The 25,856-nt window shown below is 47.7% G+C and overlaps 1 protein-coding gene across 10 annotated transcripts in view; it reads right to left on the bottom strand.

Annotated features, from left to right (window-relative positions):
* Positions 1–25,856, bottom strand: part of TJP1 (tight junction protein 1) — a 103,874-nt gene that overhangs the window by 50,041 nt on the left and 27,977 nt on the right. For all 10 annotated transcript variants that reach the window (XM_044438553.1, XM_044438556.1, XM_044438555.1 and 7 more), the window contains exons 2-4: positions 16,902–16,958; positions 9,490–9,614; positions 7,788–7,890 (exon numbers count right to left, since the gene is read on the bottom strand). In XM_044438553.1, the coding sequence (XP_044294488.1) occupies positions 7,788–7,890; positions 9,490–9,614; positions 16,902–16,949 (276 nt within the window). In that variant the 5' untranslated portion in view covers positions 16,950–16,958. The remainder of the gene's footprint in view (positions 1–7,787; positions 7,891–9,489; positions 9,615–16,901; positions 16,959–25,856) is intronic.

The following is a 25,856-nucleotide window of genomic DNA, read 5'->3' as shown; positions in this document are numbered from 1 at the left end:
TTTTGGCTATGGGCAGTATAAAAATATAATAACAATAATAACAATAATAACAATAATAATAACAATAATAATAATAATGGCAGATGGGAAATGGCTTTGCTTCATCGCGAAAGGTCAACCAAGTAAGAGTTTATAGCGAATTTTCTAGGGAAGAGGGCATTACAAGGCTGAGTCAATATTTCCTGGATTTGAAGTAATACATTTGTTCTCCCACACAGAAATGTCTCGGGACAGAGTGATTCCTTAAAAAACAAAAAAGCTGATTCCTCTGCAAGTCTTTCCTCGTTGCAAAGCATGGTGGGACCGCTGGGAGAGCAGCACCATTTTACTCTCTCTATTTGCCTCCAGGGCGAGGCAGAACTCATACTTTCACCTGTGCAAGAGAAGATTACAGAAGTGAAGAAGGCGCTAGTGATACATAAAGAGCAAAAAATATATACATGTAAATGTAAGCCACTGATGAGCAAGGTATGACCAGGATTGTGACGGTCTTTTTCTTGGTGCAGAGGGTTCCGAATCATACATGCTTTACAAAATCTTCCACGATTTCCAACAAGTCGGAAAGGAAAGACACACGACTCACCATCAAGGGTCCCAGCAACCCTTGTGCATCCATTGCAGAGAATAAAGAGGGACACTGACTTGTCAGCTCTCACTGCTCAGAGGGGTTAAATGACAAGCTGCGGCCTCCCACACCTTTTTCTCAACAAACAACGAGGGGCCATCTTTGCAAACTGGGCTTTTCAGTTCTGCAGCAGCAGCCAAGTGGGCCTGCGCTCTGTAAAAGGGTACGAGTTTGGCGAGTCCAATCGAAGCACACGCACTCCATATACCAATTCTGCAGCAACTACGGTTAATCAGCAACAGACGCCCTTCTCCGGGAACCCTCTGTGAACGATATTAGGAGGGTGAGTACCCGGAGGAGGGCCTTCTCTGTGGTGGCGCCCCATCTATGGAATGCGCTCCCCAGAGAGGTCCGCCTGGCGCCGTCGTTATTTGTTTTTCGGCGCCAGGCTAAGACCTTTTTATTTAAAACTTATTTTAAGTGTTAATTTATTATGGAGGATTCTTAAAATTTTTAGCCAAGATGCACCAGGTTTTAATATTTTTAGTGTATAAATTTTTCTATGATTTTGTTTGTTTTTGTTGTGAGCCGCCCCGAGGCTTTGTTGCGATGGGGGCGGCATAGAAATGTTTTAAATAAATAAATAAAATAATTCCAGACAGACACTAATGGATACAGGCAAGCCAATCCTGGTTAGTGGCTGTCAAGGGCTGCTGAAACAAGGAAAACCTATGCTGAACACGTTACAGACACTGACACACGAACGCCAATTGCATTTATTCAGATGGTGCTGCTGCTACGGAAGCTTCTTGACAGAGAATAAGACAACGGGTCTCTGCCCCGAGGGGCTTACAGAGGGGAAGCAACAGGAAGAGGAAAGCAAGACAGGTGAAGAGGGATGGAACGAACACGCCAGCTACATGCGTTGGTTACAGGAGGATGCAAGAACTGGGGCTGAGGTTATGCCTTCACAGTAAGGATGGATTTTCAAGAAAGCGTTGAAGGAAGTAAAAAGGTGGCACTGCAGAGGTATTCTAGGAAAAACAGGATCTCTTTTATTATTTTTCCTCTAAAGGTCTCGCCTAAAAGGATTACGTGGCTTGAAAACCTGCCTCTAGCAATAGATGGTCTAAGTTTAGGAAACATTGTACTGGTGCCACTGTTTTCAACAGAACAATGGCAGTTTCACTATGTCCCATGACCTGAAAATAGGATTCTTGAATACTTCTGAAGCCCCAAAACAAGCATTCTTAATTCTACAACAGGATAATTCATTACAACTCTTAGAAATCCACCATGAGCAATCATGTACAAACTTTACTGGGATGTCCATCCAAGTATCTCCATGTAAACAAACATATGGATATGCCGTTCTCTATTCGGGTGACAGCTCAAATATTATCACATTTGCTAAACCGGTCTTAAAAAGTAGCACAAGAGATGGAAGACCTGTTTTTTTTTCTTCTTAAAGGGTAAGGGAAGAGAGCTTTGCCCTGCCTTGGCCAAACGAGAGAAAAGGAACATCTGAGAAAAGTGCAAAGCATACGAAGGATACCGCATGATCGATAATGTATTACAGTGCTTGACAAGACGACCGCTGAAGCAGAAGCAACTCAGGGTGCATCCGATGCAGGTTATAGGCCTTTTCCCCTGCTTTAACATGTCCAGGATTCCCCCTTCTGCCTCCCAGGAAATGCTGTGTCAGCAGGAACAAGATGCAGAGCCCTGTTGTGTATTAGGGAAGCCGACAAAAAGCAGCAGCTTAATGTAGGCTGGTGGGTCACGCAGTCTTCTTTCAGAAGGACTGAGAAAATGCACACAGTTTCTACGATTAGCCACAATTCTGAGGCGTCTAACATTTTATGGGGTGCTCTTTACACCAGCACAGGGCTAAGAAGCCGGTGTTTTGACTGCAGCCCTTTGGACAGGTAGGGTTCAAAGTACTGAATGCTCCAAAAAGGGAAGAGAGACCCTTACTTGGGAAATTAGGGATAAAGGCTTCAGACTGGACAGTTCCTGCTGGGTGGTTAGGTCAATTTTCTACATGCAGGGTTGGGTCTGTGTGTATGTGGGGTTCTTTTTAAGTGGGAGAGCGTTCCACCACGCACCTGAAATAGCATGGTCCAGGCACAATTGTACCATCTCACTGAGAGCAAAAGCAGAGTTGTGAAACATGGTGTTCACCAGCTGCAAGCAGTTTACTGCCATTTTCTGTCCTCAAAGGAGCAGCAAGTGCCCGGGTTCAGACACCCCCACTCAAGGGCTGAGCGTGGGCTGAGTGTGGGTTGTTGCGGGAATGAGCACTGTTGTATTATCTGAACCCAGCCACATCAACCAATGATGGTTGAACAACACATGAAGAGAGCCACAATTTGTGGTTGGATTGCCCACTGTGGGTTGTTTGCGGTTAACAGACATGACTGGTTAATGCAGATGTGTTGGGACCACATGCTAACCCATATCTAAACAAGAAGCCATGGTAAAATGGCAACCGATTATGCCTCACGCTCTTAAGACACATTCAACCCTTAAGTGTGGGTTGCCAGGTTTGAAAGCAGCCAGCGAAATCTTGCCTGCATGAAGAGACAGTTCCTACTACTTGAACTGTGGGAGTAACCACTTGTTCCATTCTCCTGGTACAAAGAGTATTTGGTGTGCACCTGAATAGGAGTGACTCCTTATCCTCTTCCCCTTCAGCCTGAAAGACCAGCAGCTCAGCTGGAAGAACCACACTGCTATCTCTGGCCGGGAGCGAGAGATGGCCGGAAGTAGAGGACGGGCTGCGAAGCCATCGTGGCCGCCCCATAAGCTTAAATGTTTGGGGAGAGCTGTGGGCATTTTGTTTATTAAAGGGGTACAGGAGAGGTAACAGCCCAGCTGTTCTGAGCCCAGCTGTCTTGGGTCTTTCTGACAAATAGACTGGATGAATAAATTGCGGCCAACAAGCGATGATTGCAGGCAAAACCAGAGAGGGAAAATGACTGTAGAGGCGGTGAAAGCTTACCTCCGCGGTGATTCATGGGCGCCCTCTACATCCAGGGAGCCTCCTCCTGCCTACAAACACATCATCCACTGACTACCACAGAGCACCTCCCTCTGCTAATGATACGGTGTGGGTTCAAAGCCTGGGAAGACTTGTCTTGAAGCAAGCCATGGCAAGCAGCACAGAAATGGCTAACGAGACCGTAATTACTGACTCAGTTCAGCCAACCCAGTTGCTTCTATAAAGCCCAAATTGGGCAGATTAGGGCTACTACTAACCAGAATTGCCAGCAAGCGACGGGGTGCAAACCCACTTCAAAGAAGGTTTTAAATTACAGTTCTGAACTGCCGGGAGCTGGCTGGCAGATTTAGAGACTGTAGCGAACCAGAAGGGGGGAAAGGAGACAACTGGTGCATGTGATCAGGAGAGGGAATGCATTACCCATGACACGTCCCTGATCCTCCAAAGTCCCCACCTTGGACTCCTGCAAGGGGTCCTACAAGTTAGACCCTAGCCTTAACCCTGGCCATGCTGCTGGGAGCTGAAGACCAAGCCTCCCGGAAGGCACCAAGCAGGGGAACACTGTGCTAAAGCATCTGCTGGAGGATCAACGACTCAGTAGCTCAACTGAGCAACTACTTATGAAACATGCTTTGAAAAGAAGTACTCTACTTTTTAAAATTTCAATTGCGGTGCTGGAGGAGACTCCTGCGAGTCCCCTGGACCACAAGGCGATCCAACCGGTCTTTCCTAGAGGAGATCAGCCCTGACTGCTCTTTACAAGGCCAGATCCTGAAGTTGAAGCTCAAATACTTTGGCCACCTAATGAGAAGGAAGGGTTCCCTGGAGAAGAGCCTGATGCTGGGAACGATTGACGGCAAAAGGAGAAGGGGACGGCAGAGGATGAGGTGGCTGGATGGAGTCACGGGAGCAGTCGGTGTGAGCTTAAGTGGACTCTGGGGGACGGTGGAGGACAGGAAGGCCTGGAGGAGTGTTGTCCATGGGGTCGCAATGGGTCGGACACGACTTTGCGACTAACAACAGCAACAACTTTTTAAAAAATGCATTTTGAAACCAAGCCAGGAAGCGGAAGTTTCTTCGTTTGGCAGTACTCATGCCATCTTTGACAATACCAATCTGAATTTCCACACAGTGGGGAAACTAGGTAACAGGGCAAATAAGGCAGCGAGCCAAAGGCTATGCTCTGTCTACCAGGACTGGGGGAAATCCCTCTCCCAGTTGAGAGAGAACAGCAGACATGCCTCCAGGCCTCGGGAGAGAAAGCGTGCCCTTCCCATCAAAAACATCCTGCAAACTCTATACAAGGAAGGCGTTTGAAGCACCAGCGAAAAGGAACAAACATTTGAAAGAAACATGATGGCCAACGCATCCTAGAAACAGAAATGCTTGTGCGTTTGGGTTGTGTGCGTGCAACAGCAAATGGCGACTGCTTACCACAAGGTAGACTGCGATCTACTGCTGATGACAAGATGTTTTGCAGACTTAAGACAAGGCTGGTGATGTGCTGAGGATGCCAGAAGCCGCAGCTGCGAGGACCCTAATTGCACAGCACGGAGGCACATGGCACTTGCCGGGCGTGGAGAAAAAGCTGCTTGTTGGGGCATGTGGGGAAGTTCACGCCACTTGAGGCATGATTCTGCCTCGACCCAACGAGAGCCTAGGAAGTACAATCACTATTCCCAAGCCGGGCTGCTTAGAGCTAAGGGACTGGTCCTCCGGACGGCTTGACATCTTCCGAAAAAGCGGAGACTTAGCGGAAGACACTAGATGGCTGGCGGGCTGAGAGACCTGGACAGCTGCTCTAGAAGAAGCAGGAGTGCCAGACAGGTGATGGCCGTCACCTGCCTGAAACCCCGCTCAGGTGTCTGCAGCCACAAGAGACATGACTGAATCAGGTGGCCAAACTGTTGGCTTGGGGAAAGGCAGCCTTGTGTGTTCTGTACACGCAGCAGAAACCATCGCCATTCTCTCCCCAGGCCACATTCAGCAAAACCCAGCACACAAACCGACCATTGTGCTTTAACCAAGGCCATACAAAGAAAGGAAAGCGAAGCGAGGGGAACAAAAGGTTTCCTTCTAACATGGCCTGCGATAAGAGCACAATCTCCCGGAAATAAAGGGGTTGACTTTTTCAGCGTCTTCTCGTACGATCCGGACCCTGATTCTCTGTCAGAGCACTTCCACGTGCATGGTCAGAATTCTGCATAATTCCCGGGAATCCGAGCCAAAGTCTGCCTTTGTTAGCAAGCAAACACGGTGGGATGCCAACGCGAGAGTCCCGACAGCATGGCCCACGGGACCGCTTTCTCGGGGATCAGAGGCTCGCGCTGGCTCTCCCCTCTGCCAAAGAGCCAGGCCTCTGAGGCTCATGCGGACACACATTTGAGACCAGCGTGGCTCAGCCTGGCTTTCAGTCGAACTACCCTGCAATGCCACCTTTGCCGTTCGAGCTCCCCTGCTCGAACCCACACCCCTTCAGCTCTCTGCTTCATCTCTGTGAGAACTGAAAGGCAGATTACATCAGCGCACCTGTGCCAAAAACTTAGACACCAGAGCTGTGTCTCTGCGCGAGCACACATTTTGTGCCTGTACTATTCCCAGGAAGCTTAAATTTTGTGATGCCCTTTACAGAAGTCCGAGTTCTTTATTTGAGGGAGCTGGTCCCACCATTTCAGGACGTGAGGCAGCTTCCAAAAAGTGTTTCAACAAAGTGGCTTCTAATCCAAGCCAACAGACGCTCTGGCTTGGCACCTCCTGGAAAGCAGAAGGGATGGAGAGTTCCGGTCTCTAACTGCTCCCATAAGCATCTTTCCCTGAGACCAGGCAAACAGATTTCGAGAAGGGCCCGGGCAGCTTCTCCCAAGAACATCTCCCTCTTCCCCCAGACAAAGCCTCCAGGGTCTGAGAAGGACCGGGAGCACGCTTGCATGCCCAATCCTGAGGCTGCATTTGCAGCAGGCAAAGCAGGAATGCCAAACCTCCGGACCACACTCCAAATTCAGTCTGCCTCAGTGCCCCAGATGGCTACACCCCCTTTGCCGCACCCTAACCCTCTGCCCCAACCACCAATTATTCAGTTCTTGGGGGTGGGGGTGCAGAAATTAAATTCATAAATAAATAGTCTGGTTTCCTGGCTTTGCACAGTTCCCCCCACCATAAACACTTTTCTTTGCAAAGCTAAATTACCAGCAGTAGAAACGTTAAGCTAAAGCAAACCTTCCGCCTCTGGGCCTGCCCAGCACTGAGATGTGGGACTTGACCTAGGAGCTGTGCCCACTCATTTAAAGATGGTGGGATGCAAACTTGAGCAGGATGATGGGATGGGACCAGAATCCGCAGCCCAAACGCCAAACCCCATGGACCCAGAGAGAAAGCAGGTAGCTCTTGAGAACGGGGCAGCGTTGCGTTCTGGGGGAAATTTTAGTGAGCCTGCTAAATGTGGAGGGAGGGTGATCTACTGCCATCGATCTGAGACTCTGTCGGTTCAAGGTGGCCTGCTCATTTCCGTTTGGAAGGCAGGAGAGCATTCAGCTGGAATCAGCTTGGCATTGTGAAGCCACATTTCCCTCATGGTCGCCATTTTGGCTGCCATTTTAACTCAGCTTGTTTCTTTGCTTGTTGACCTCTCTTCGTTTGCACTGTACAGCCACCCTGGCTGGTCAGCTCTGTCCTAAAGAAGGCTTGTGATTAGAAAGCCTGCTTGGAAGGAGGGAGAGAAGAAAGGCCAGGGTGCCCCCGAGGGACTCAGAAAGGGAGGCTGCCCCTTGGACTGAATCAGGACCCCTGGAGTAACGGACTAATACTCAGCAATCCTTACTGGCTGTTGCAGATGATGGGCAGGTCTCCCCTCTGAAGAGTGAGCTCAAGCCACTTTGTTCCCTGCTGCTCCTGATTAAGCTGGAAGTACCAACCCAGAACAGGGAAAAGGTCATCATTCTAATCGGAAGGCCCTTCTGGCAAGGAAGCAGGGCCAAGCACATTCCCTGGTTCCAGTGACCGCACTCCAGCCAGTAGGAATCACCCGTCTTCTTGAATTTGTTCTCCGAAAGAAAAGCTCAGCTATTCCAGCACTTAGCTGCCATTTTGGAGCAAAAAGTTATGCAAAGAAGCCTGCGTCTTCATATGATAAATGCATAAATCTGGTATATAAAGACTTCTCTGGAAGGAGTTGACCTTGGCACACAGTTCTAGGGTTAGGGGAAAAAGGGATTCACTTACTATTTTGGCATTTTTCCCGCTTTTCCTCAGCTGCTGAACAGCAAAAGCATGTTCCACGTTATCCATCGAAACGCCATTAACCATTGCAACGCGGTCATTCTCCCTGGAATGGAAGGGCAGTGGGGAAGGAATGCAAGATGTAAATAAACAGTGGTGATGCAGTGGAAAGAAAAAGCTTGGCAGGAAAAGCTTAGGCTTGCTACATCGCTACACATCTGTCCCAGTGGACAGAAGCTGTTTGTAACATTTTGAGATACTCCCCATGGACCTGGGATCATTTGACACTCCTTGGTTCTGTCAAAAAAAAAAAAAAAAAGAACACTCCTGACTTTGTCATTGAAGGAGAAAGAAGATACTGATTTCTATCAAACCTGGGACTCTTTTTATTATTGGCTAGAGAAACAGGACTTCATATAGATTTAAATATGTTTTTAAGTTATCATAAACAGAAAAATATGTGGGGGCTGACCCAGCAGGTCCGATGTTTCTGATGACTGATGCTGTTTTTAGTTTTCTTTTGTTTTAGGGTTAACTTTTGAATAAAACTTATTATAATAATAAAAAAAGAACACTCCCGCTGCCACCAGCCCCAAGACGAAGGGCAGGCGCTGACTTCCTTCTCCCCATCGCTTTCGGGAGCTCCTCTCTGGGGGGTGCCAGCCATGAAGGTGGGACATATCAGCTGCCGTGCCCACAAACGGGGTGGCTGTCAGACGGAGAACTTTCTCTGCATCTATGGAACACTCTTCCCGCCTTGGGTCTTCCCCGTCTACATTCAGATGCTGTCTACTGTTAAGACTTGCTTTTAAGCCCACACACAATCCTTAAACTACAAAGATTCTTAAAGCACCTTAAAGAATGACAGCTTCAACGGGCTTGCGAAGGTTTAAGACCCCGGGCTGCTTTTGCAACAGTCCTGACTACCCACTGGAAATCTTCACGTTGCTACTTTGCTCTTTACAGCTGGCTCCTCGAAGTTTTTAATAGCTTTTAATGTTTAATATTGTGTTTTTACTTTTATTTTATTGCTCTTTTGTCGTGTCATGGCAAACCACCCGAGATCATTACCAGTTGGGCTGTGCACCGATCAAATCAAAGAAGCAATAGTTAATGGGCTAGAAATGAGCAGGATGTAAGGAGGTGTCCTGCCCCTCCACAGCCTTGGCCTTCTCTTGCACAAATCGTCAGCCCGGAGTATTTGCAGCAACACTTAACCAAGGTTAATGAGAAACCAGTGCTTTATAACCATGGCTTCGAAAACCACGGCTAGGAACACGTTGTGGTTAAAACTCACACCAGTGCCAGCCTTGACAAACCAGAGTTTAGGGAAGGCACAGAAGGAGCGACTGCAAGGGGAAGGGATGGCAGGAAAACACACCCTGGCAGCCTGCTCCTTCAACAGTATTTAAAGAAGGCAAAGTAACATGCCTATGGAAATACCAAAAAGAACAGTGGGTGAGAGATAACATGAATACGCTGAACCACCAGTGATTCGGTGTGGCGCAGTGGTTTAAGAGCATAGGACTGGGACTCAGGCGATCCGGGTTTGAGTCCCCGCTCAGTCATGGAACCAACTAGGTGACTTTGGGCCATCCACAGACTCTCAGCCCAGCCTACCTCACCGGGTTGTTGTTGTGGAGCCAAGACTGAGCAGCAGTGAAAAAGGCAGGAGACAAATCCAACACATCGCTAAAATACTTACTGTAATAGACCTTCCGCCGGGCCTCCTTTCAGCACATCTGAAATGACTATCGACGTTTCGCCGCTCTGGAAGTGGGGATTATCCCTTCCACCAGATATTGCAATGCCAAACCCAAATCCAGGAGCCTAGGGCAGAGCAGAAAGATGTTCCGATCACAGGCGGCAGGTGGCCTGGACATTAGATATGTGAAGATGGCGAGCCCAGCATCTGAAGATCGCCATTTTGAGCCAAGAAACAACTCTACCCTGCCAGACTGTCCTGGGAGTTCTGTTCACATGGAGCGCTTGTGGCTAGACAAACGTCGTGGAAGAGGCAGACTGGATTCCAAGTGGCAGGTTCCGGGCAGATGGGACTGAAGGATTAGGAGGGGCCCGTAGCTCAGAGACAGTGTCCCTAAGCCCCGGGACCAGCACCTCCCCAGCATGTCCAGTTAAGAGACTCTGGTGGCAGGTGGTGGCCAGGGGCTCTGTGACTCAGACCCTGGAATGCTGCTGCCAGTCAGAGCTGGCAACAGCAGCCTAGATCGGGCAGCTTCCCATGTTCCTACTGATCAGCTCGGTCCCTCCCACTCCCGTTGACGGCTGCTCGGCCACATGGAAACCAGTGCTGGAGAGGGAAGGGAGAAGTCACCTGCGACCCACCCGAGAGGATCAGGGCTGCATTTGGTTCATGCGGAACAACAGGGCATGCCAGCGACGCCGGCAGCGTCACCCGAGACTGGCGGTTAAGTCAGCGGGATCTCTCAACTTCTAAGAGCAGAAGCACGAAAGGCAAAGATATCCAGTGGAGGATCACTTTGATCCTATCAAGAAGAGAGGCTGAAGTCACAGGAAGCCTGCCATATCCACTAACAGGATTAAGTGGCTTGGAAATATTCATAGCTTTTGCTGTGCAGAATGAAGTCTGACACAGGGACAGCCATGTTAATCCTTCGCTCATATGCTGAGCTTCATCGACTCTGAAGACCCAAGTAATAAAAATGCAAAATATGGGCAGGATGCACCCAAGGTGCTCGGCACAAGTACCCCGAAGTGCAAGGCAGGAAGCAAAAGCACTTCAACTGAGCATAAGTAAGGGGCTTGAATGTATTTGAGCTTTAACAAAGGGACCAGAGAAAAAACCCTTCTCCCAAAGGGCCATGTCAGGAGAAGGGGCAGAAAAGCATCCCTCTTCCCATCCTCGGTTTTCCATGTTGAGGGATCCCAGGTCCAAGTCAGCTCCATCCTCTGGAACACAAGTCACTCTCAGATTCAGTGAGCAACACATTCCTGCCATTGGCAGGATTATTATTATTATTATTATTATTATTATTATTATAACATTGGATTGGACCTTCCACTCTGGTGCTGGCATGTTCTGGTCTTAGCAGGAGGAAAGCAGAAGAACTGTGAACTCCGTCAAAAACTACCAGCTTCAAATGGCCATCAAAATGCCATTTTTGTGCAGCTGAAAAGAACTAGAAGGAGCTTTCCTGCTATCGACCAGAGCTGCAGAGAAAAGTAGTATTTCTGTGCCTTTCCTTTTTTAAAGAAGAACCTGGTATTTGTCCTTTGAAGAAGCCTTTTGGCAAAGCAACAGAAAGATCTCAACCTTGAAAGTAAAAAAAGAAAACTTCTGGTATGCTTAATGAAGGAACTTGGACAAAAGGCTGCCAAAAACAGAACCCCCAACAAAGAAGAAATTTTTATGGATAGTTTCTAAACCTCTCTCAAACTAGCAACTTCCAGGACTATAATTCTCATCATCCATCCCCAATCCATGTGGCGAATGGGTAAGGTGTCTGGGGAGGTGAGCGCTCCAGCCCAACACACTTATGAGGCATCAGGCCAGGGAAGGCCGATCTAACAGGGAGGAGAAGAGGGATGCAGCGGAAGCACGGGGAGGTCCAGCAGGAGTCGGGAGCCTCCAGCAAATCCAAACGGACATGCTTCTTGACGCCAGTATTCCCAAAACTCCTCAAGAACCCTGAATTTCCAAGATGCGACGCAAACCCAAGAGGCCAAGGGAGATCCTGGCCTGCTTTAAGGCTCGTTGGGGCTTACTCTGGGCCAGATATGCATAAGATGGCAGACCAGTCCAAAAGTCAAGCACACTGACTGCTGCCACCCTGTACGATAAAAAGCAGAACTAACGGTTGAGAAAGGACAAACCTGTACGCAACTTACAGAAAAACTACACACACCTACACCAACAGGTTTGCGTTTGATCAGATTGGGGTCAGAAGCTGGGAGGAGGCCAATGAGGAGATAAATGGTGCCAGAACGTCTTTTACAAAGTTGGAATTCCACGCTTGTTTTACCACTGTGTGCAACAACATGGTACCCCAAGATTGAGGAATCTACTCTTTTTTATAAAATTATTATTATTTATTTTTTTCAATATCTTAACCGTTTGTTGGCTTTATGTTTGATTTTATCATTGTTTATCGGATGCTGTGTGTTGTCTGTTGTGTGTTGTATGTGGTTGCTTTATGTTTTGTAAGCTGCCCATAGACTTTCGTATTGGGTGGCATATAAAAACTTTAAATCAAAATAAAATAATAATAATAATTAAAATAAAGTCATTAACCTTTTTCCAGAGATTTATGCCCACCTTTCAAATGAATCTTCCAGGTAACTTATACAACCAAAAGGTAAACAACATGACCAAAATAGCACGGAATATATTTTAAATGTAAAATAGAAGAACAGCATAGCAAGTTTGTGTCCCTGCACCAAAATTCGCATCTTTCCCCGAGGAGAGCCTCCCACGAGGATGGGGTGATGATGGAGGAAGCCCCTGCCCCCAGCACCACTGCAAGGGACCTCAGATAAAGAGGTGGGGGGCAAGCAGTCCTTTGGGTCCCTTGTCCCGAGGCACAGTGGACTTTCCAGCACCTGCAGGCTGCAAAGAGGAGCATGCAGACTAAACTGCAGATAGTTCTTACTAACCGGTCGCGTTGCAACAGGTTTGTGCAATGAGGAGCAATGCTTAAAGTAAATGAGCGAATCTACTTGACATTTTTGAGGGCTTTGGACAAGCAAAGCCACAACCAGACTTTCCCACCCACCACGCCCACGTCACTAAAACGCCTGACTCAGTTGAGAAAGGCTGTGTCAGCCAGAGAAACAGGTATTTCTTGTGCTCTCCTGCCCGAGGTCAATTCTCTCAAAGTGCTGGATAACAAAACTTCAAGAACAGGTCAACCTGTCGTGCCTTTCCGAGGCCAGTGGGGAAGCAAAAGATCTGTGCCCAAGCTGGCACGGAGGGCCTCGACTTGCATACGAACAACCACATGGCAAGCCAAAGAGGGTGTTCCAGGACTTTTGCACACACAGATACACGGAGCAGAGCAGCAGGTGTGTGTGCGACGGACATGTGGGGGTTGTATTACTTCTGGATAGGAAGCACAATGTTTGAGGGTGCCCTGGTCTTAAATGAGGGGAAAAAATATACATCGGCTGCAGTGGAAGCTCTGGAGTTCCTAAAAAACATGAGGTCTGCATAGGGAAGTTAAAAGGAAGGGCTCGCTTGGGCAGGGAGGTGGTGCATTTCTCTGATGGAACTGCAAAGACGACAACCACAAGGCTCCATCCTGGCTGGATGCTGAGAGAACGGTGCGATGAAAAGCATTTTAAATGGGGAAATAGCATCTATTTCTGCTCTGGCCTCTAAAATGGATGGTGGGAAGGACCCCCGAAATCAGAGGGACTTTTTAGTTACGCCTAACTTAAGTGCCACTGATTTCAACAGGTTTAACACTTAGTTATAAACAAATCTGGATCAAACTCAGAGACAATCCCTGTCGCATCTTCATCTCTGGGTGCCTCTCATTTTGCCAATTTAAATGCTTCTTAGTTCAGAAGTGTTTTTCGGTCCATGGACTGAAAAAAAGGAACGGATCTATCAAGTCAAGTCAGAAGATTTCTTCAACTGGGTGACAATCAGCATAGATACAAAACTCTTGGCTGTATACTTAATAGCTGGTGTACAACTGCTAAGAAATTGCTTCAGCTTATAAGAACCTAAGACAAGCCTTGCTGGATCAGAGCCAAGGACCATCCAGCCCAGCCCCCCATACACACGATGGCAAACCAGCGGCCCAGGATCCCTCCAGCAGGAGGGGTGCAAGACGCCCTCCTGCCCAGCTCCTCAGCCACGGGTGCGTGCAGGCAGGCCAGGCCGCCTCTGGTGGAGGAGGAAGCCATGGCCAGCAAGGCTAGTAGCCACGGACAGCCTCCTCCGCCAAGAATCCGTCCCGTCCCCCTTTAAAGCCACCCAGATTGGCGGCATCACCGCTTCCCACGGTGGTGTCTTCCATGCTTCAACTATACGTTGTGTGGAGAAGGACCTCCTCTAAACTTTCTTAAACCTCCCTGCAACAATATCATCATCATGAAGAGGAGGAGGAAATCATATCAGCAACACTATACCACCCATAGCCTACGCTCTCCCCAATCCGCTCAGCTATTACAGGAGAGGAAGAAAACTCCCTCGCTCTCCACCTCCTGCATACCCTGCATTACGGTCAACACCCCCGCCCTGTCTCCCCTCCCTTGCCTTCCTTTCTGAGCTGAACAGTCCCAGCTGCAGCGGCTCCTTGCAGGGAAGCCGCTCCAGCCCCGATCGTTTCTGCGGCATGAATGGCTGCCCGCACAGAAAGGACCTTCCCCACGATGAGGCATCACCAGAACAAGAACGGCTTCTTCAGGGGTCCCCCCCTCCCCCGGGCAGCCTTTAGGAGGCCAACCCATGTGCCTTTTATCCCGCTATCATGCAGAATGAAGGCTAAACCCAGAGGAGCATGAAGACACGGCATTCCGCTGTGCACGAATGCCTTTCTGCATGTTGCGCAGAACTTCCTGTCACGTTTCACAACTGCAAGCAGCACTCTAGGAAAACGAGCGCAGGGACACAAAGGTTGGCCATCGTGCGGGAGCTTTGCGAATGTAGTCATGATGCAAGCTCGTTCGTGACCTTAATGTCAATCTCACAGGAAGGAACTTCCTCAAAAATTAAAATTATTCATTAACAGGGGAACGCCTGTTCCGTTATGAACCAGCCCGATTATTAAGATCTGCAGGGCAAGCCCTCTTGACATCAGCATTACCAGCCCTTCCAGGTTGGCCCAAACTGCCATTTCCGATTTAAAGGAAGATGCATCAAGAGCTTTGCAACGGTGGGAAAACTGCTGCCTTTCTCGAGCTATCACTACATTCCTGGTCAAAGCTTTTAAAAATTATGTCTGCTTCAGCATCTCTTCCTTTTGCTAATCCAATCAGCAAAACAGATGCTTTGTTACCCACAGAACTGGAGCCGTAATCTCGCTTCAACCAAATCCAGTCTTTAAGAAGGCCCAGCCAACTGGTGACAAGAGAAAGATGAAGAAATGTCTCTTGGAGAAAGAAGGCCGGCTCTCCAGCTTCGGAAAGCTCTTTTCCAGTCAGGAATTAGGAGCATAAGCTGCAGTGTGTGACTTTGGAAAGACTCTCATTATGGTTGCACTCTGCCGACCGCAGGGCACCTCTTCATGGCGCCGGGTTGGAGCCACAAATTTGTCGGGCACTTGTATGGCAGGGAGTGGTTAGAGTGGGTGACCTAGCTTGAATTCCATCTTGCTTCTTCAATATCTGGGGATCATGATCCACACAATGGCTTTAGCGGATTCTGTTCAGGTAATACGTTGCTGGACCAAAGTCAAGGATCAAGAAAAGTCATGGAGTCATGGCAGGGCATGTACTTTACACACAGAACACCTGAGGCCCAATCCATTTCGAAACCCCTGCCAGAATGTCACTGCCGGTCAGGGTCAGCAATACATAGCTGGGCAGATCAATGGTCTGATTCAGGCTAAGGCTTCCTGCGTTCCACATGGAACCCAATCTCTCATATATATGCCAAAGATAAAATGTGGGGTTATAGGCTTCGGCAAATGGGGCGGCATAGAAATTTTCTAAATAAATAAATTTTCTAAATAAATAAATTACTGAGTTGCACCACAAGATCGAAGCTGAAGGAATACATTCAGCTCAACCGACTACTGGAGGGGAAGGCTAAGGCAGTGCAAATACTCGGCCATGATGAGCCAATAATTCAGAGCATCTCATGCTCATGGCACAGTGATGCAATTCTGCCAGGCTGTTGCCCAACTGCTCTGAAGTATATGTTGCAGTCGGCTCACCTGAAAGGCACATCAAGTGCAAACCTGCTCGGCGGCACTGTGACCAACACCACGTGCCTCTTTCCTTTCCTACTCCTCGCTTGAGAATAAGAGGCAATGCCAGAAAAACTCACGACAGCACTGCCGCTTTGCTACATGCTGGGGGTGGGGGTGGTATTTTCATGTTCCGCAAAAGTTGGGCAAGCCTCTTTTCTTCCAGCTTGCAGAGAGAAACGTCAACGGATTGGGAAGGGGATGGGTGAGAGGGCAGGGGGGTGAGTGTTCTCCCCCCGATTTCCCATTCCTGGACCAGGGCATGCAATGCCTTCTACTCTCTTTGACACGACCATTTCATTCGGAGGTGCCCAAGTTCACCATATCGACGAGGGCTCCTCTCCCTGAAACATGGTCTTGGTCTAAAGGAATGCCTAAAAGGCAGAATTCGACAGTCGGCATCATTTTGTCCAAGACAGCTTTCGTATTCTGTTTCCGGCGGCCCAGGGAACAAGCCCATGCAAGGGATCGGGACTCTGCCCTCTGATATCCAAGGATGCAACTTAGCCAGCCTTTCGGCTTCCCTTCGTCTCTGCTCATGCACTTTTAGGTAATCACAAAGACCGGAAACTCGATTGGCAATTCTGGAAAACTGGGCCGTATTGTTAATTATCTTTCGCATTCCAGGGGAAAGGGAGGGATGATTTGAGCGAAATGAGAGTCTGCGTGAAAGCGAAAACTCTCAGACCTCAAATGTGCTCAGGTGCCTTCTGCAGATTTCTGACATAAGATCTCTCATACCGAGGCAGGGAGTCTTCTCCGCACTGCCAGGCCGTAACGTACCAGAGAGTTAGATGGCGCAGTTCTCGGCCCTGCCTAGAAAGAACTGGAGCCAAGCAAGGAGAGCTCCACAAAGGTAACATAAACCCAGTATTATTGTCAGAGATCTGTGCTCTGCTGTGTTGCACACATCTTTGGATAGCTGATGTTAACAGCCCCCCGCCGAGCTTACCTCCATGTGGTCAAACAAAGCACACTTATTTATTATTTTAAGATGACACGCTAAGCTCTCTTCAGTAATGGATACTGCTCTAGAAAGGTGGTCAAGCATACGTAAACAAACAAGTATAAATAGTTTATAATCATACCAGTTTCAGACAAAGGAATGCAACAGCTTCCTTTCTTTTTTTCCTTCCGGACATCTGGGTTTTTGCTATTGTTTTCAGAAGCTGACTGTATCCTGCGCAGCAGACGTAAAACTATAATGGCAGAAACTTACCCTGTGAAGGGTCACTGTATGCTGTTCCCATATCGCTGTCTCTTCCATTGTTGTGCTCTGATTAAAAGGGAAGGAAAGAAGAAATTAAAATCACTTTCGTGTTGCTGCGTTTCTCAAGCGTCCCCAAAAGCATACAGTCACTTTCAAGAGGGCTGACAAGGAATTAGGCTGAGGCACACTGTGCATTTTGATGGGTTTTTAATTGAGGTCATCAAGTTGTACACTGGAACTTTGTTTACCTGAACTTGGTGGATAGATACCAACGCTTCCCATTTACTCGTGTTTTCAGCATGAATAAAATCAAGCTACACCATTATTACTGGATAGTATTTTTCTTAAAGTTTTAATTTTAAAAGGGTTATTTGGGGGAAGCTTCCAGCATGGCAAGCCAGATACTTAAGTCCTTTTAAATATACATAACAGCTGACAATCCGTAAAGGAGCTAGTGGAGTATGGGAGTTGGAGTACTGGTCTGGGGACCTGGGTTCTGGTTCCCACTCAGCCATGCAGTTCACTGGGTACCCCTGGGTCAGCTACTGACTCTCTGCCTGACCTACCTTGAAGGTTGTTGTTGTGAGGATAAACTGAAGAGGAGGACTATAGAAGAAGAGAGCATTTATGCTAACAGATGGGTTTTATACGTTTTAATAAACACATAAATAAATAAGCTGCTTTGGGTCCCTTGAAAGGGGAAGAAAAGGCAGAATACAATGCAATGAGATCATAATCCCAAATTTTAACATATTCCTTTGATTTCTACACACCAAAGAGCTGAAGTTCACCAGGTAGTTTGCCACTTATCCAGTTCACCATCCCTCCTCTAGCCACATTCGTCTACAAGCCCAAAATTCCCTTTGCCAAACGCTATCCTGCGTCTCCCAAAGAGGGAAGCACCCGTGGCCCAAAATTCATTCTGGGTTAAAGCACCTTTCAGGCTGCTGCCCAGGACAAGCAGGAGATGTGCTGAGCGAGTGCTGCGGACGAAACCCGGACACATCCGGGGAGATCAACACGCCACATCCACATTCTTCTGGATTATTCCCGTAAGAGTTTAAGCACTGGTGGCATTAGGGCGACTGCTTTAAGAAAGCCCCGTGATCCTCGGCCCCCTTCGCAGGGCAGAGCTGCAGGAGAAGCTCTGGAAAAGCACATGGGCACAAGGGGTTTCCTTGCTTGCTCTCTAGCCTATTCCCCTGCGCTGGGAGCAAATTCAACTAACGTTTGGGAAGGGTGAAAGCCCGCAAAGTGGCAAAGGGCAATTCAAACTGCCCCCAATACACCACAGAGAGTGCATGAAACTCACAAGCAAACGGTGAGCCATGGGACCAAGTTCTCTTCATTGCAGAGACTAGCACAAATAAGCAACCTCACACCAGAAATTACTTCCTTGCAATTTAAGTGTCGGGGGTTTTTCCCCCCCACTGATGGCGGGGGTGGCAGGGGGCGAGCAATGTGCAAAGAAATGTTCTTTGGTGCCTGCTTTGGATTACAGCATGTGAAATTCTGTAGCATATCGGAAGGTCGCATTTAACTGACTCTGCACTTCAGCGTACACTAATCTCCTCTCACGTGAATGCCAGCGCTGCAGACCAAATGGGGTTTTCTATGTCAGACAATAAGGTGAAAAGGCACTGGGGGAAACACGTTTTAAACATCGAATTTTAAACGGGGAGGAGAGGAAGGCTACTGCGTCAAAATGAGAACTCGGGTTAAGAGGCGCTGTCTTCAGGAGAGACCAAATGCCCATGAAACACTAACAGGGATTGAGCAAAATGGGCAAGAAAAAGCAGGCAGAAGGAACCAACTTCCAATCCCTGGATTTCCAGTCTGGCACCTTGTTCAAGCGTCGCCTCCACCCTGCAAACGTCCATTTACAAACAGGAATGAGAGCTGAGTCAGTCCATCACAATCCTTTGTTAAATCTAAGCAAGAAGAGTAAATCCTTAAAGAGAGCAAATAGGCAGAATAATGGGATATATTGACTTAACAGTGAAGGAACGTTCTATGCCCAACTTACTATAGGCCGCAGCTCAAAAACGTCTTATTCTGTAGCAATATTTTTTTGACTAAGTACAGAGGTTTTCCCAGAAAAGACAGAGGAAGTTGACCTGCTAAAAGCGGAAGATGCTGGTCTTCAGCTTATTTGAGGAGCTTGTGTTTCTTTCAAAGGTTCTTTGTAAGAACACCTGAATGTTCTGAAGAATATCGAGACCTTGGCAGCAGATGGCATACACACATTTTAAATAAATAAATAAATAAAAATAAATAAGTAAGTGTATCTAAAGCATTTCTTGGGAGAATTGAAAATTCTACCTGGCATTAAGGAATTTAATTCAGGAAGTCAGGAACACTGGATTTTTCACCTCCTAGCTCCAATGTAGCTAATAGCATAACTCAACATCCAAATACATCTTAGCATTTAATCCTGAGTACATACAAAAGGTTTTGAAGATAAATTAGGAAAGAAAGGCAGCTCCTGCTAGCCTTTCCTTCAGAATGACTGAGGATGGTTTGCTTTATCTCCATCTTTGGATGCCCTCATTCTGCCAGTTTAAAAACTTTAGCCTTGGCAAAAACAAGTCCCTATGTATAATGCTTACCCAATTCAGCATTTACACAACAACAAAACAACTGACTTCAGTTATCCCAAATCTGTCTGGACACAGCCATTAATTGATGCTCCTGTTTTGTTGAAAAGATCCTCTTAGAACTTCAGGTTTGTTTCGCTGGGACAACCTTGGAAGTCACAGAGGGGAAGAAACAGTTCTAACTGCCTTGCAAAGTAGTTAAAAACTCTGTCAACAAACCACATTCTGTTCTTATCGGACTGTGGGAACACAGCCCAACCAGTTACATAATGATTTTTAAATGCACTCTTGCTGTTTTGGTACTCTGTTTAAATACCTACAGGGGGATGGGCAACACAGCAACCATTTATGGACAGAGAAAGAAGGATGTACCTAATTTTTATTTTAAGTGCCAATACCATGCTTCAAGGCACTATTTTGCACTTGTTCCTAGCACCATAAGCCAGTTCCAGAGGACTGGTCTGCACAATTGAAACAGTTCATCCGGCTGGGTGGGATCTGCATATTCAATATCCTAGCTTGGTAGGAATAACCTCAAAATGCCTTCTTACCGGACTCAAGCCAGTGAGAGACAAAAGTAATTAGTTATCGTTCAAATGTTCTTCTCCATGCCAATCTCACGTCTTCCACATACCTCCTGAAGGAAATTTTAAGATTGACTGATTGGGTTTTTGTTTTTTTGTTTTTTTAATAAGCTTGCTTCTTCTAAATCGGAAGAGAGGACAGAGTCAGAGGAGGAAGGAAGTCTCAGCTCAAATGAAGACCACCAAATTCTGGAATGCAGGGTGCTGGCATGCCACGCTCCTCGGTAAACTAGAGACACTTAAGATGAAGGCAGGAAAAGAGACAGGGATCTGTTCTCGGAGACAGATTTTCCATCTCCACTGTGCCTCTTGGGGCACACAGGAGCTAGCATGGCTGCGAAACAGCACGCCAAGGATGTCAGCAAAAGAGCCGATAGGAAACTGATGTGTCTTTGGCTTGGAAAGGCGAACAAACATTTTATTTACGCAGCTTGCGCAGTGCCTACTTTGCATCCTGGCGAACATGCACAGTTTCATGGGCACAGCCTCTTTCTGAACCCCTGCCAGAGCTGAGCATCCATGACGATTCCGCCGTGCTGTGAAAAACGGGGGAAAGGGTGGCTCTCTTTTCCAACTCCTCCCCTTAACGGACAAATCACCAAGAGAGGCTATTTTTTCCCCACCCACTCACTCAAGTTCGGGTGCTTTTTCCACCCCTAGGGCTTGTACTGTGTTCTTCTGAAGGGCAAAAAAATAATTGCAGGATCCCGCCTTGATTTTTCGTCGTACAGCGCAAGGGCTCTGCAGTGCTACTCCTGTTTAATGTTTTGCGCATCGGATGAATTCCAGGGTGATATAAAAAGACACGCCAGTATACGGCAAGTGGAGAAGTGGCCACCAAGGAGTCCTGCCCTTGTAGACAGAGACCTCCAAACAGACGGTGCTTACAGAAGGACCTCTGAAAGGGATCTTAGGGTTCAAACAGGTAGGAGATGCTTCTTCAACTACGGATTCCCCATAGGGTTTAAAGCTAAGTATTTGCACGCTGAACTAGGCCACAGGCAAAGAGGTAACCAGCACTATTCTGCTTCTTCTGGTGTGATACAAAAAACCTGGCCGTGCCAGGTAAATTCTGCAGTAGTGGGGCATCGGTGACATCATGAAACAGAGGGAACCCTTCACCAACATGGTGTACCTCTGGATGCTTCTGGGTTTCCCAGAGGACCGTGCTTGGCCACCACAGAAAAAAGACTGCTAGATGTCAAGATCTTCAGAACTGGTCCAATGTTTGTAATAGTAGTAATCGTCACAGAAGTAGAAGAAAAGGACAGGATTTAAATCCAGGATATAACTACTTCTAAGACCATCACTACTATATTTGCATTTCTAAATATGAGATCTGTGTGAAATTTGTATGAAATGTTTCGCCGAAGAATTGAAATCAACCCTGACTGCTCTTTGGAAGGCCAGATATTGAAGATGAAGCTCAAATACTTTGGCCACCTGATGCGAAGGAAGGACTCACTGGAGAAGACCCTGATGCTGGGAATGATTGACGGCAAAAGGAGAAGTCACTGGAGAGCTGGATGTGGGCTTGGGTGTACTCTGGGGGACGGTGGAGGACAGGAAAACCTGGAGGAATGTTGTCCATGGGGTTGCGAAGAGTCCCACACGACTTTGTGACTGGACAGCAACAATGAAATGTTTACTAAGTCTATAAATATTCAGGGCAAAGTTTTAACTGACCTTTCTCCACAGTGCTTAAGCACTTTATAGCTAAAGTTTGTATCAATATTAATTTAAGTTGCCTGGGTCTGAGGAGACCTGGGTTCTAGTCTCCACTCAGCCATGAAACATACTGAGTGACTTTGGTCCAGTCTCTTGAGTTACAGAGAACCTACCTCACGAGGCTGTTGTGAGGATACAACGGAGAGAAGGATGGTGCTAGCCAACTGAGGTTCCTTGTAAGAAAGAAGGGGGATGCAAATGGAATGAATACACATAATTCTATATTAATAGTGTTACTAAAGGGAAGCAACCTTGCCTGCTTTAAGTTTATAAGCATCATCGTGGACAGCAGGGTTCTCAGTGTGTGGGGTCAAGGAAAGAGCCACAACAAAGCTGTTCTTTGTGTTGCCCAACACAACGCCCGTACTTCCCTACGGTATCAAGTAGCTTGGCCACCTGCAGGTCAGTACAGCCAAGAGCGGGTGAAGCTCTTGTACGGGCAACACACCCCGGCCAAACGCAAGTCTTGGCATTCACACCAATACACCCGGGGCCAAGAATTCCTGAGGTCTCCGAATCTAATGCGCATGCATGCAAGCATTGTTTTCCATTTTTACATTACGCTGCACAATCTGGAGAGCCAAGCACCACCCAAGCGCTTCTCCAAGGGCTTCGCCTCTGCTCTCACACACACCCACAAGAGCTATGTCCGAACACCCACCCGGGGTGGAAGAGCTCCCTTCCGCAGACCGGGCGTACGCAGCCGTTTAATGCCGGGCCGGCTCAACCACCCCAACGACTGGACGACCTTGCTTACGAAGCCAGCAGGGCAGCGAGCGCCTGCGAGCTGCACCTCCGGGACGGCAGGCTTCGAGCAGCAGCGTTCTGCACGTTTAAGGTCTCGGTCTTGCGGCGCACTTCCACCGGATGAGGAGGGCGAAGCATCCTCTGGGATATTCTGAAGCAGTCATCCAGAAGGGGTACAAACACTGGTGGCCAAGAAGCGCCTTATGTAATTTGAGCACCAAGCCAAGCCTTAAATCAGCAGGCAACGTGTGTGACATCACACAGAATGAACAAGCAAAATCGACACAAGCCGCCTGACGTTTCCCTCCCGACGCTGCACACTGAATTCATTGATCCGAGAAGCTGAGGGGCGGATCCTCGTGCGAGTCCCCAAGGCATGTTTGTTAAAGAAGCAAAACCAACCCCAGTTATCCAGGCATTTCCAATATTCATACACACAGGGAAATGGGATGCAGGGCTCACATGAAAAGCGCAAGAGCATGCACGCACAGGGCTGAGGGCGAGGGCTGGGGAAATGGCTCTGGGTTCAATCGCCAGCTTCTCCACCCAGGGGCTCGCACAGGGCCCCGTGCCAAACCTTGTCACAATGGTGCCGGGCAGCACACACAATGCTGAGCTAGCAGTCGCACCTGGGATGCGCGAGCTTCCCATGCGACCTGCGCAGGTAAACCACATGCTACCTTGTACAGGGCATTCTACCATCTGTGTTCCTTGCTTATTTTGGACTTGCACTTCAATAAAATTCTCAGCATTGAGAAGCAAAACACAGACATGGTCCCAAAGCACCTGTGGCAAGCATACATACTGGTCTCCCCCAATGAGATGTCCTCCAGATGTTCTGGTCTTCCACCATCCCCAACCAGTGTGGATAGTGGGACATGCAGTCCAACACACCCTGTAGGGGAAGGCTGGTTTACACACCAAGGGAGGTTAGGAATCTTGGCACCCTTCAGCGACTGTGGACCAAGTCCCCAATCCCCTGACCACTGGCTGTGCTGGTTCAGGATTATGGGGGTTGCAGTCTCAAGCGTCTGACTGCCCATACCTGGGCAAGCTCATATATCACAGGCTATGTTCATCAGATGCTGGAAAGGGTTTGGACCACTCCATCTTCCGATACCTGAAACTATGCATTGGAAATGCAGGTGAGGTCCAAAGCTCCTTCGGCTGCAGCTAACCACAGGAAGCGACGGACTGAGCAGCTTGTAAAGTTGTCCTCTGTTGTCCTTCCCCTTCCTCCCACCTCTGCTGGCAGCCACACAAAAGGCATTTTCTCCAGCTGGAATCTGCATAAACCGCGATTGAGAGGGAAGTGCTGCTACCATAAACCAAGTTCGCAGGATTTGTGGAGGTTACTCAGGACAGCGTGGCCCACACGGCTCAGGCTGAGGAGCGTTTCCCAAGTCTTCCACAAGGCCAGTCTCAGTACCCGAGTTCACACTAACTACTTGCACCTTCAACAGCGACAGAGAAGCTCACTAGCAAGGACCACATGGATCCTACTCAACATGCTAGCATGCACCTACACAAAAGCAGAGTGGCGGAAATCCATGCTTTCTTCTGCTTCCCATACAGAAGGCCCTTCCTCGCGTTACAACCTCCCTCCTTAACCAGTAAGACAGGGAGCTAGCAGCTGTCAAGTTTGCAGTATCTCCTCCCTGAACCCCAAATTCCATCAACCAGAGCTGGGTGCAACATGGCGGCCTGGGAGAGAACCAGATGCCCCAGGCCCAGCTAATGTCATGTGTCCTATGAAACTTCTACTGAGAACATAAGATATGCAAGGCCAAATCTTGACCAAATGGAACTGCTTTCAGCATGAGAATTGAGTTTCCCTGCAATAGTTTGCTCCCACTTTCTGTGTGCGCACACTCTTCATTTCAGCTCCCTGATGTCGTGGGACGTGGATTCTCCTTGTTGATATTTGTAGAACCGTGGTAATCAGAGCCCCTTGAAGACGTAACACCATCACCTTCTGTGTGTCCACTCCAAATGTCAGACCCTTAGCGGTTATCCTCCCATGGGTGTGTTTTTCCTCCCAAAATTACATTTTCACAAGTTTAACAAGGCTTTTCAATCAGCCTAGCTTTTAAGCGATCAAGCATTTTCAACAGATTGGCAATAGACACAAATTCATCTTGCAGCACGGTCAAAAGGGTTGTGAAAGGGGACCATCACAGGGGCCACTAAAAATTAAAGCTGCGCACTACCTGAGGAAGTTACAAATCAACACCAATATTTAAAAATAAGGTTCGGTCAATCTTGCCTAGCTACCTCCAAAAGATCCATGCAGTACAAAACCTAACATGCCCACATTTTTCTCAAAATCAACCAAGAGAGTTTTTCATGCACTAATCTGACCTTGCTTAAGTAATACTGGAAGCCTGGAAGTACCATATTCATATCAGAAGATACAGCTCAGCAAAAAGCTCACTGCAAAAGCACTTTAGACTCCTGACGTGTTAGAAGCCAAGGCGGCCCACATTTGGAGCTGGTCTGGGTTTTTTCTCCATCTCGTTTGCTCCCTTTCCCTCCGTGATGAAACTGGCAAACTCGTAATACGTGACTAACCATCTTTTTATAGCAGTACCACCCAATCATCAACTTTAGTCAGCAGCCACAACATTTGCTCCACAAACACTCGGGTGGGGGAAGACACAGACTTCACCCACTTTTAAACGGGCAAGTCTTGCGTGAGCGATCCAAGGGATACATTCTCGATTAAGGCTTCAGCATGCCATTCATCACCAGTCTGGAATGTGCAGCCCACTAGGCTGGGAACTTATCGGACCATAAATAATATAGGCTGCAACACTTCTCTGGATCAACGCACACGCACGGCCTTTCGAAAGCAAGCATTTTTAAGGAGTTAAGCAACACGTTTCAAATACAGATCCCCTAATAAAGGGTTTGCAAGGTTCCAAACATTGCATGGGTTGGAACTTCGTAATGTACGTTTTCGGTACTTAGAAGGAAATGCACACCAACACCCACTACTTGTGGCTTAATGATACCCTGAGAGGCTCAAACTCTGAAACCACAATAGACTAAATTACAGGCTGAAAACTGCGTTTGCAAACAGGGGGAAAAAGTTCAAATTTAGAAGACAGTTAACTTATCCTGTGCTTCTCCCCACAGTCTCGTTTTTACTCCTTTGCTTTTTGACCTATCAAGTGGAAATTAGAACTGTTACCAAGAAATGGCAAAGTCTTTCAACAAACACAGATTTAAAATAGCTAAGATGTACCAGAGTGAATGTGCTCCCAAATCCACTATTTATGACAGTAATAAACATTTGTTTTATGTTA

Source organism: Varanus komodoensis, unplaced genomic scaffold (assembly GCF_004798865.1).
Source record: "Varanus komodoensis strain SLA01 unplaced genomic scaffold, ASM479886v1 scaffold33, whole genome shotgun sequence".
Classification (NCBI taxonomy): Eukaryota; Metazoa; Chordata; class Lepidosauria; order Squamata; family Varanidae; genus Varanus; species Varanus komodoensis.
Note: the sequence above shows the minus strand (reverse complement) of the source record. Positions and strands in the feature narration are given on the sequence as shown.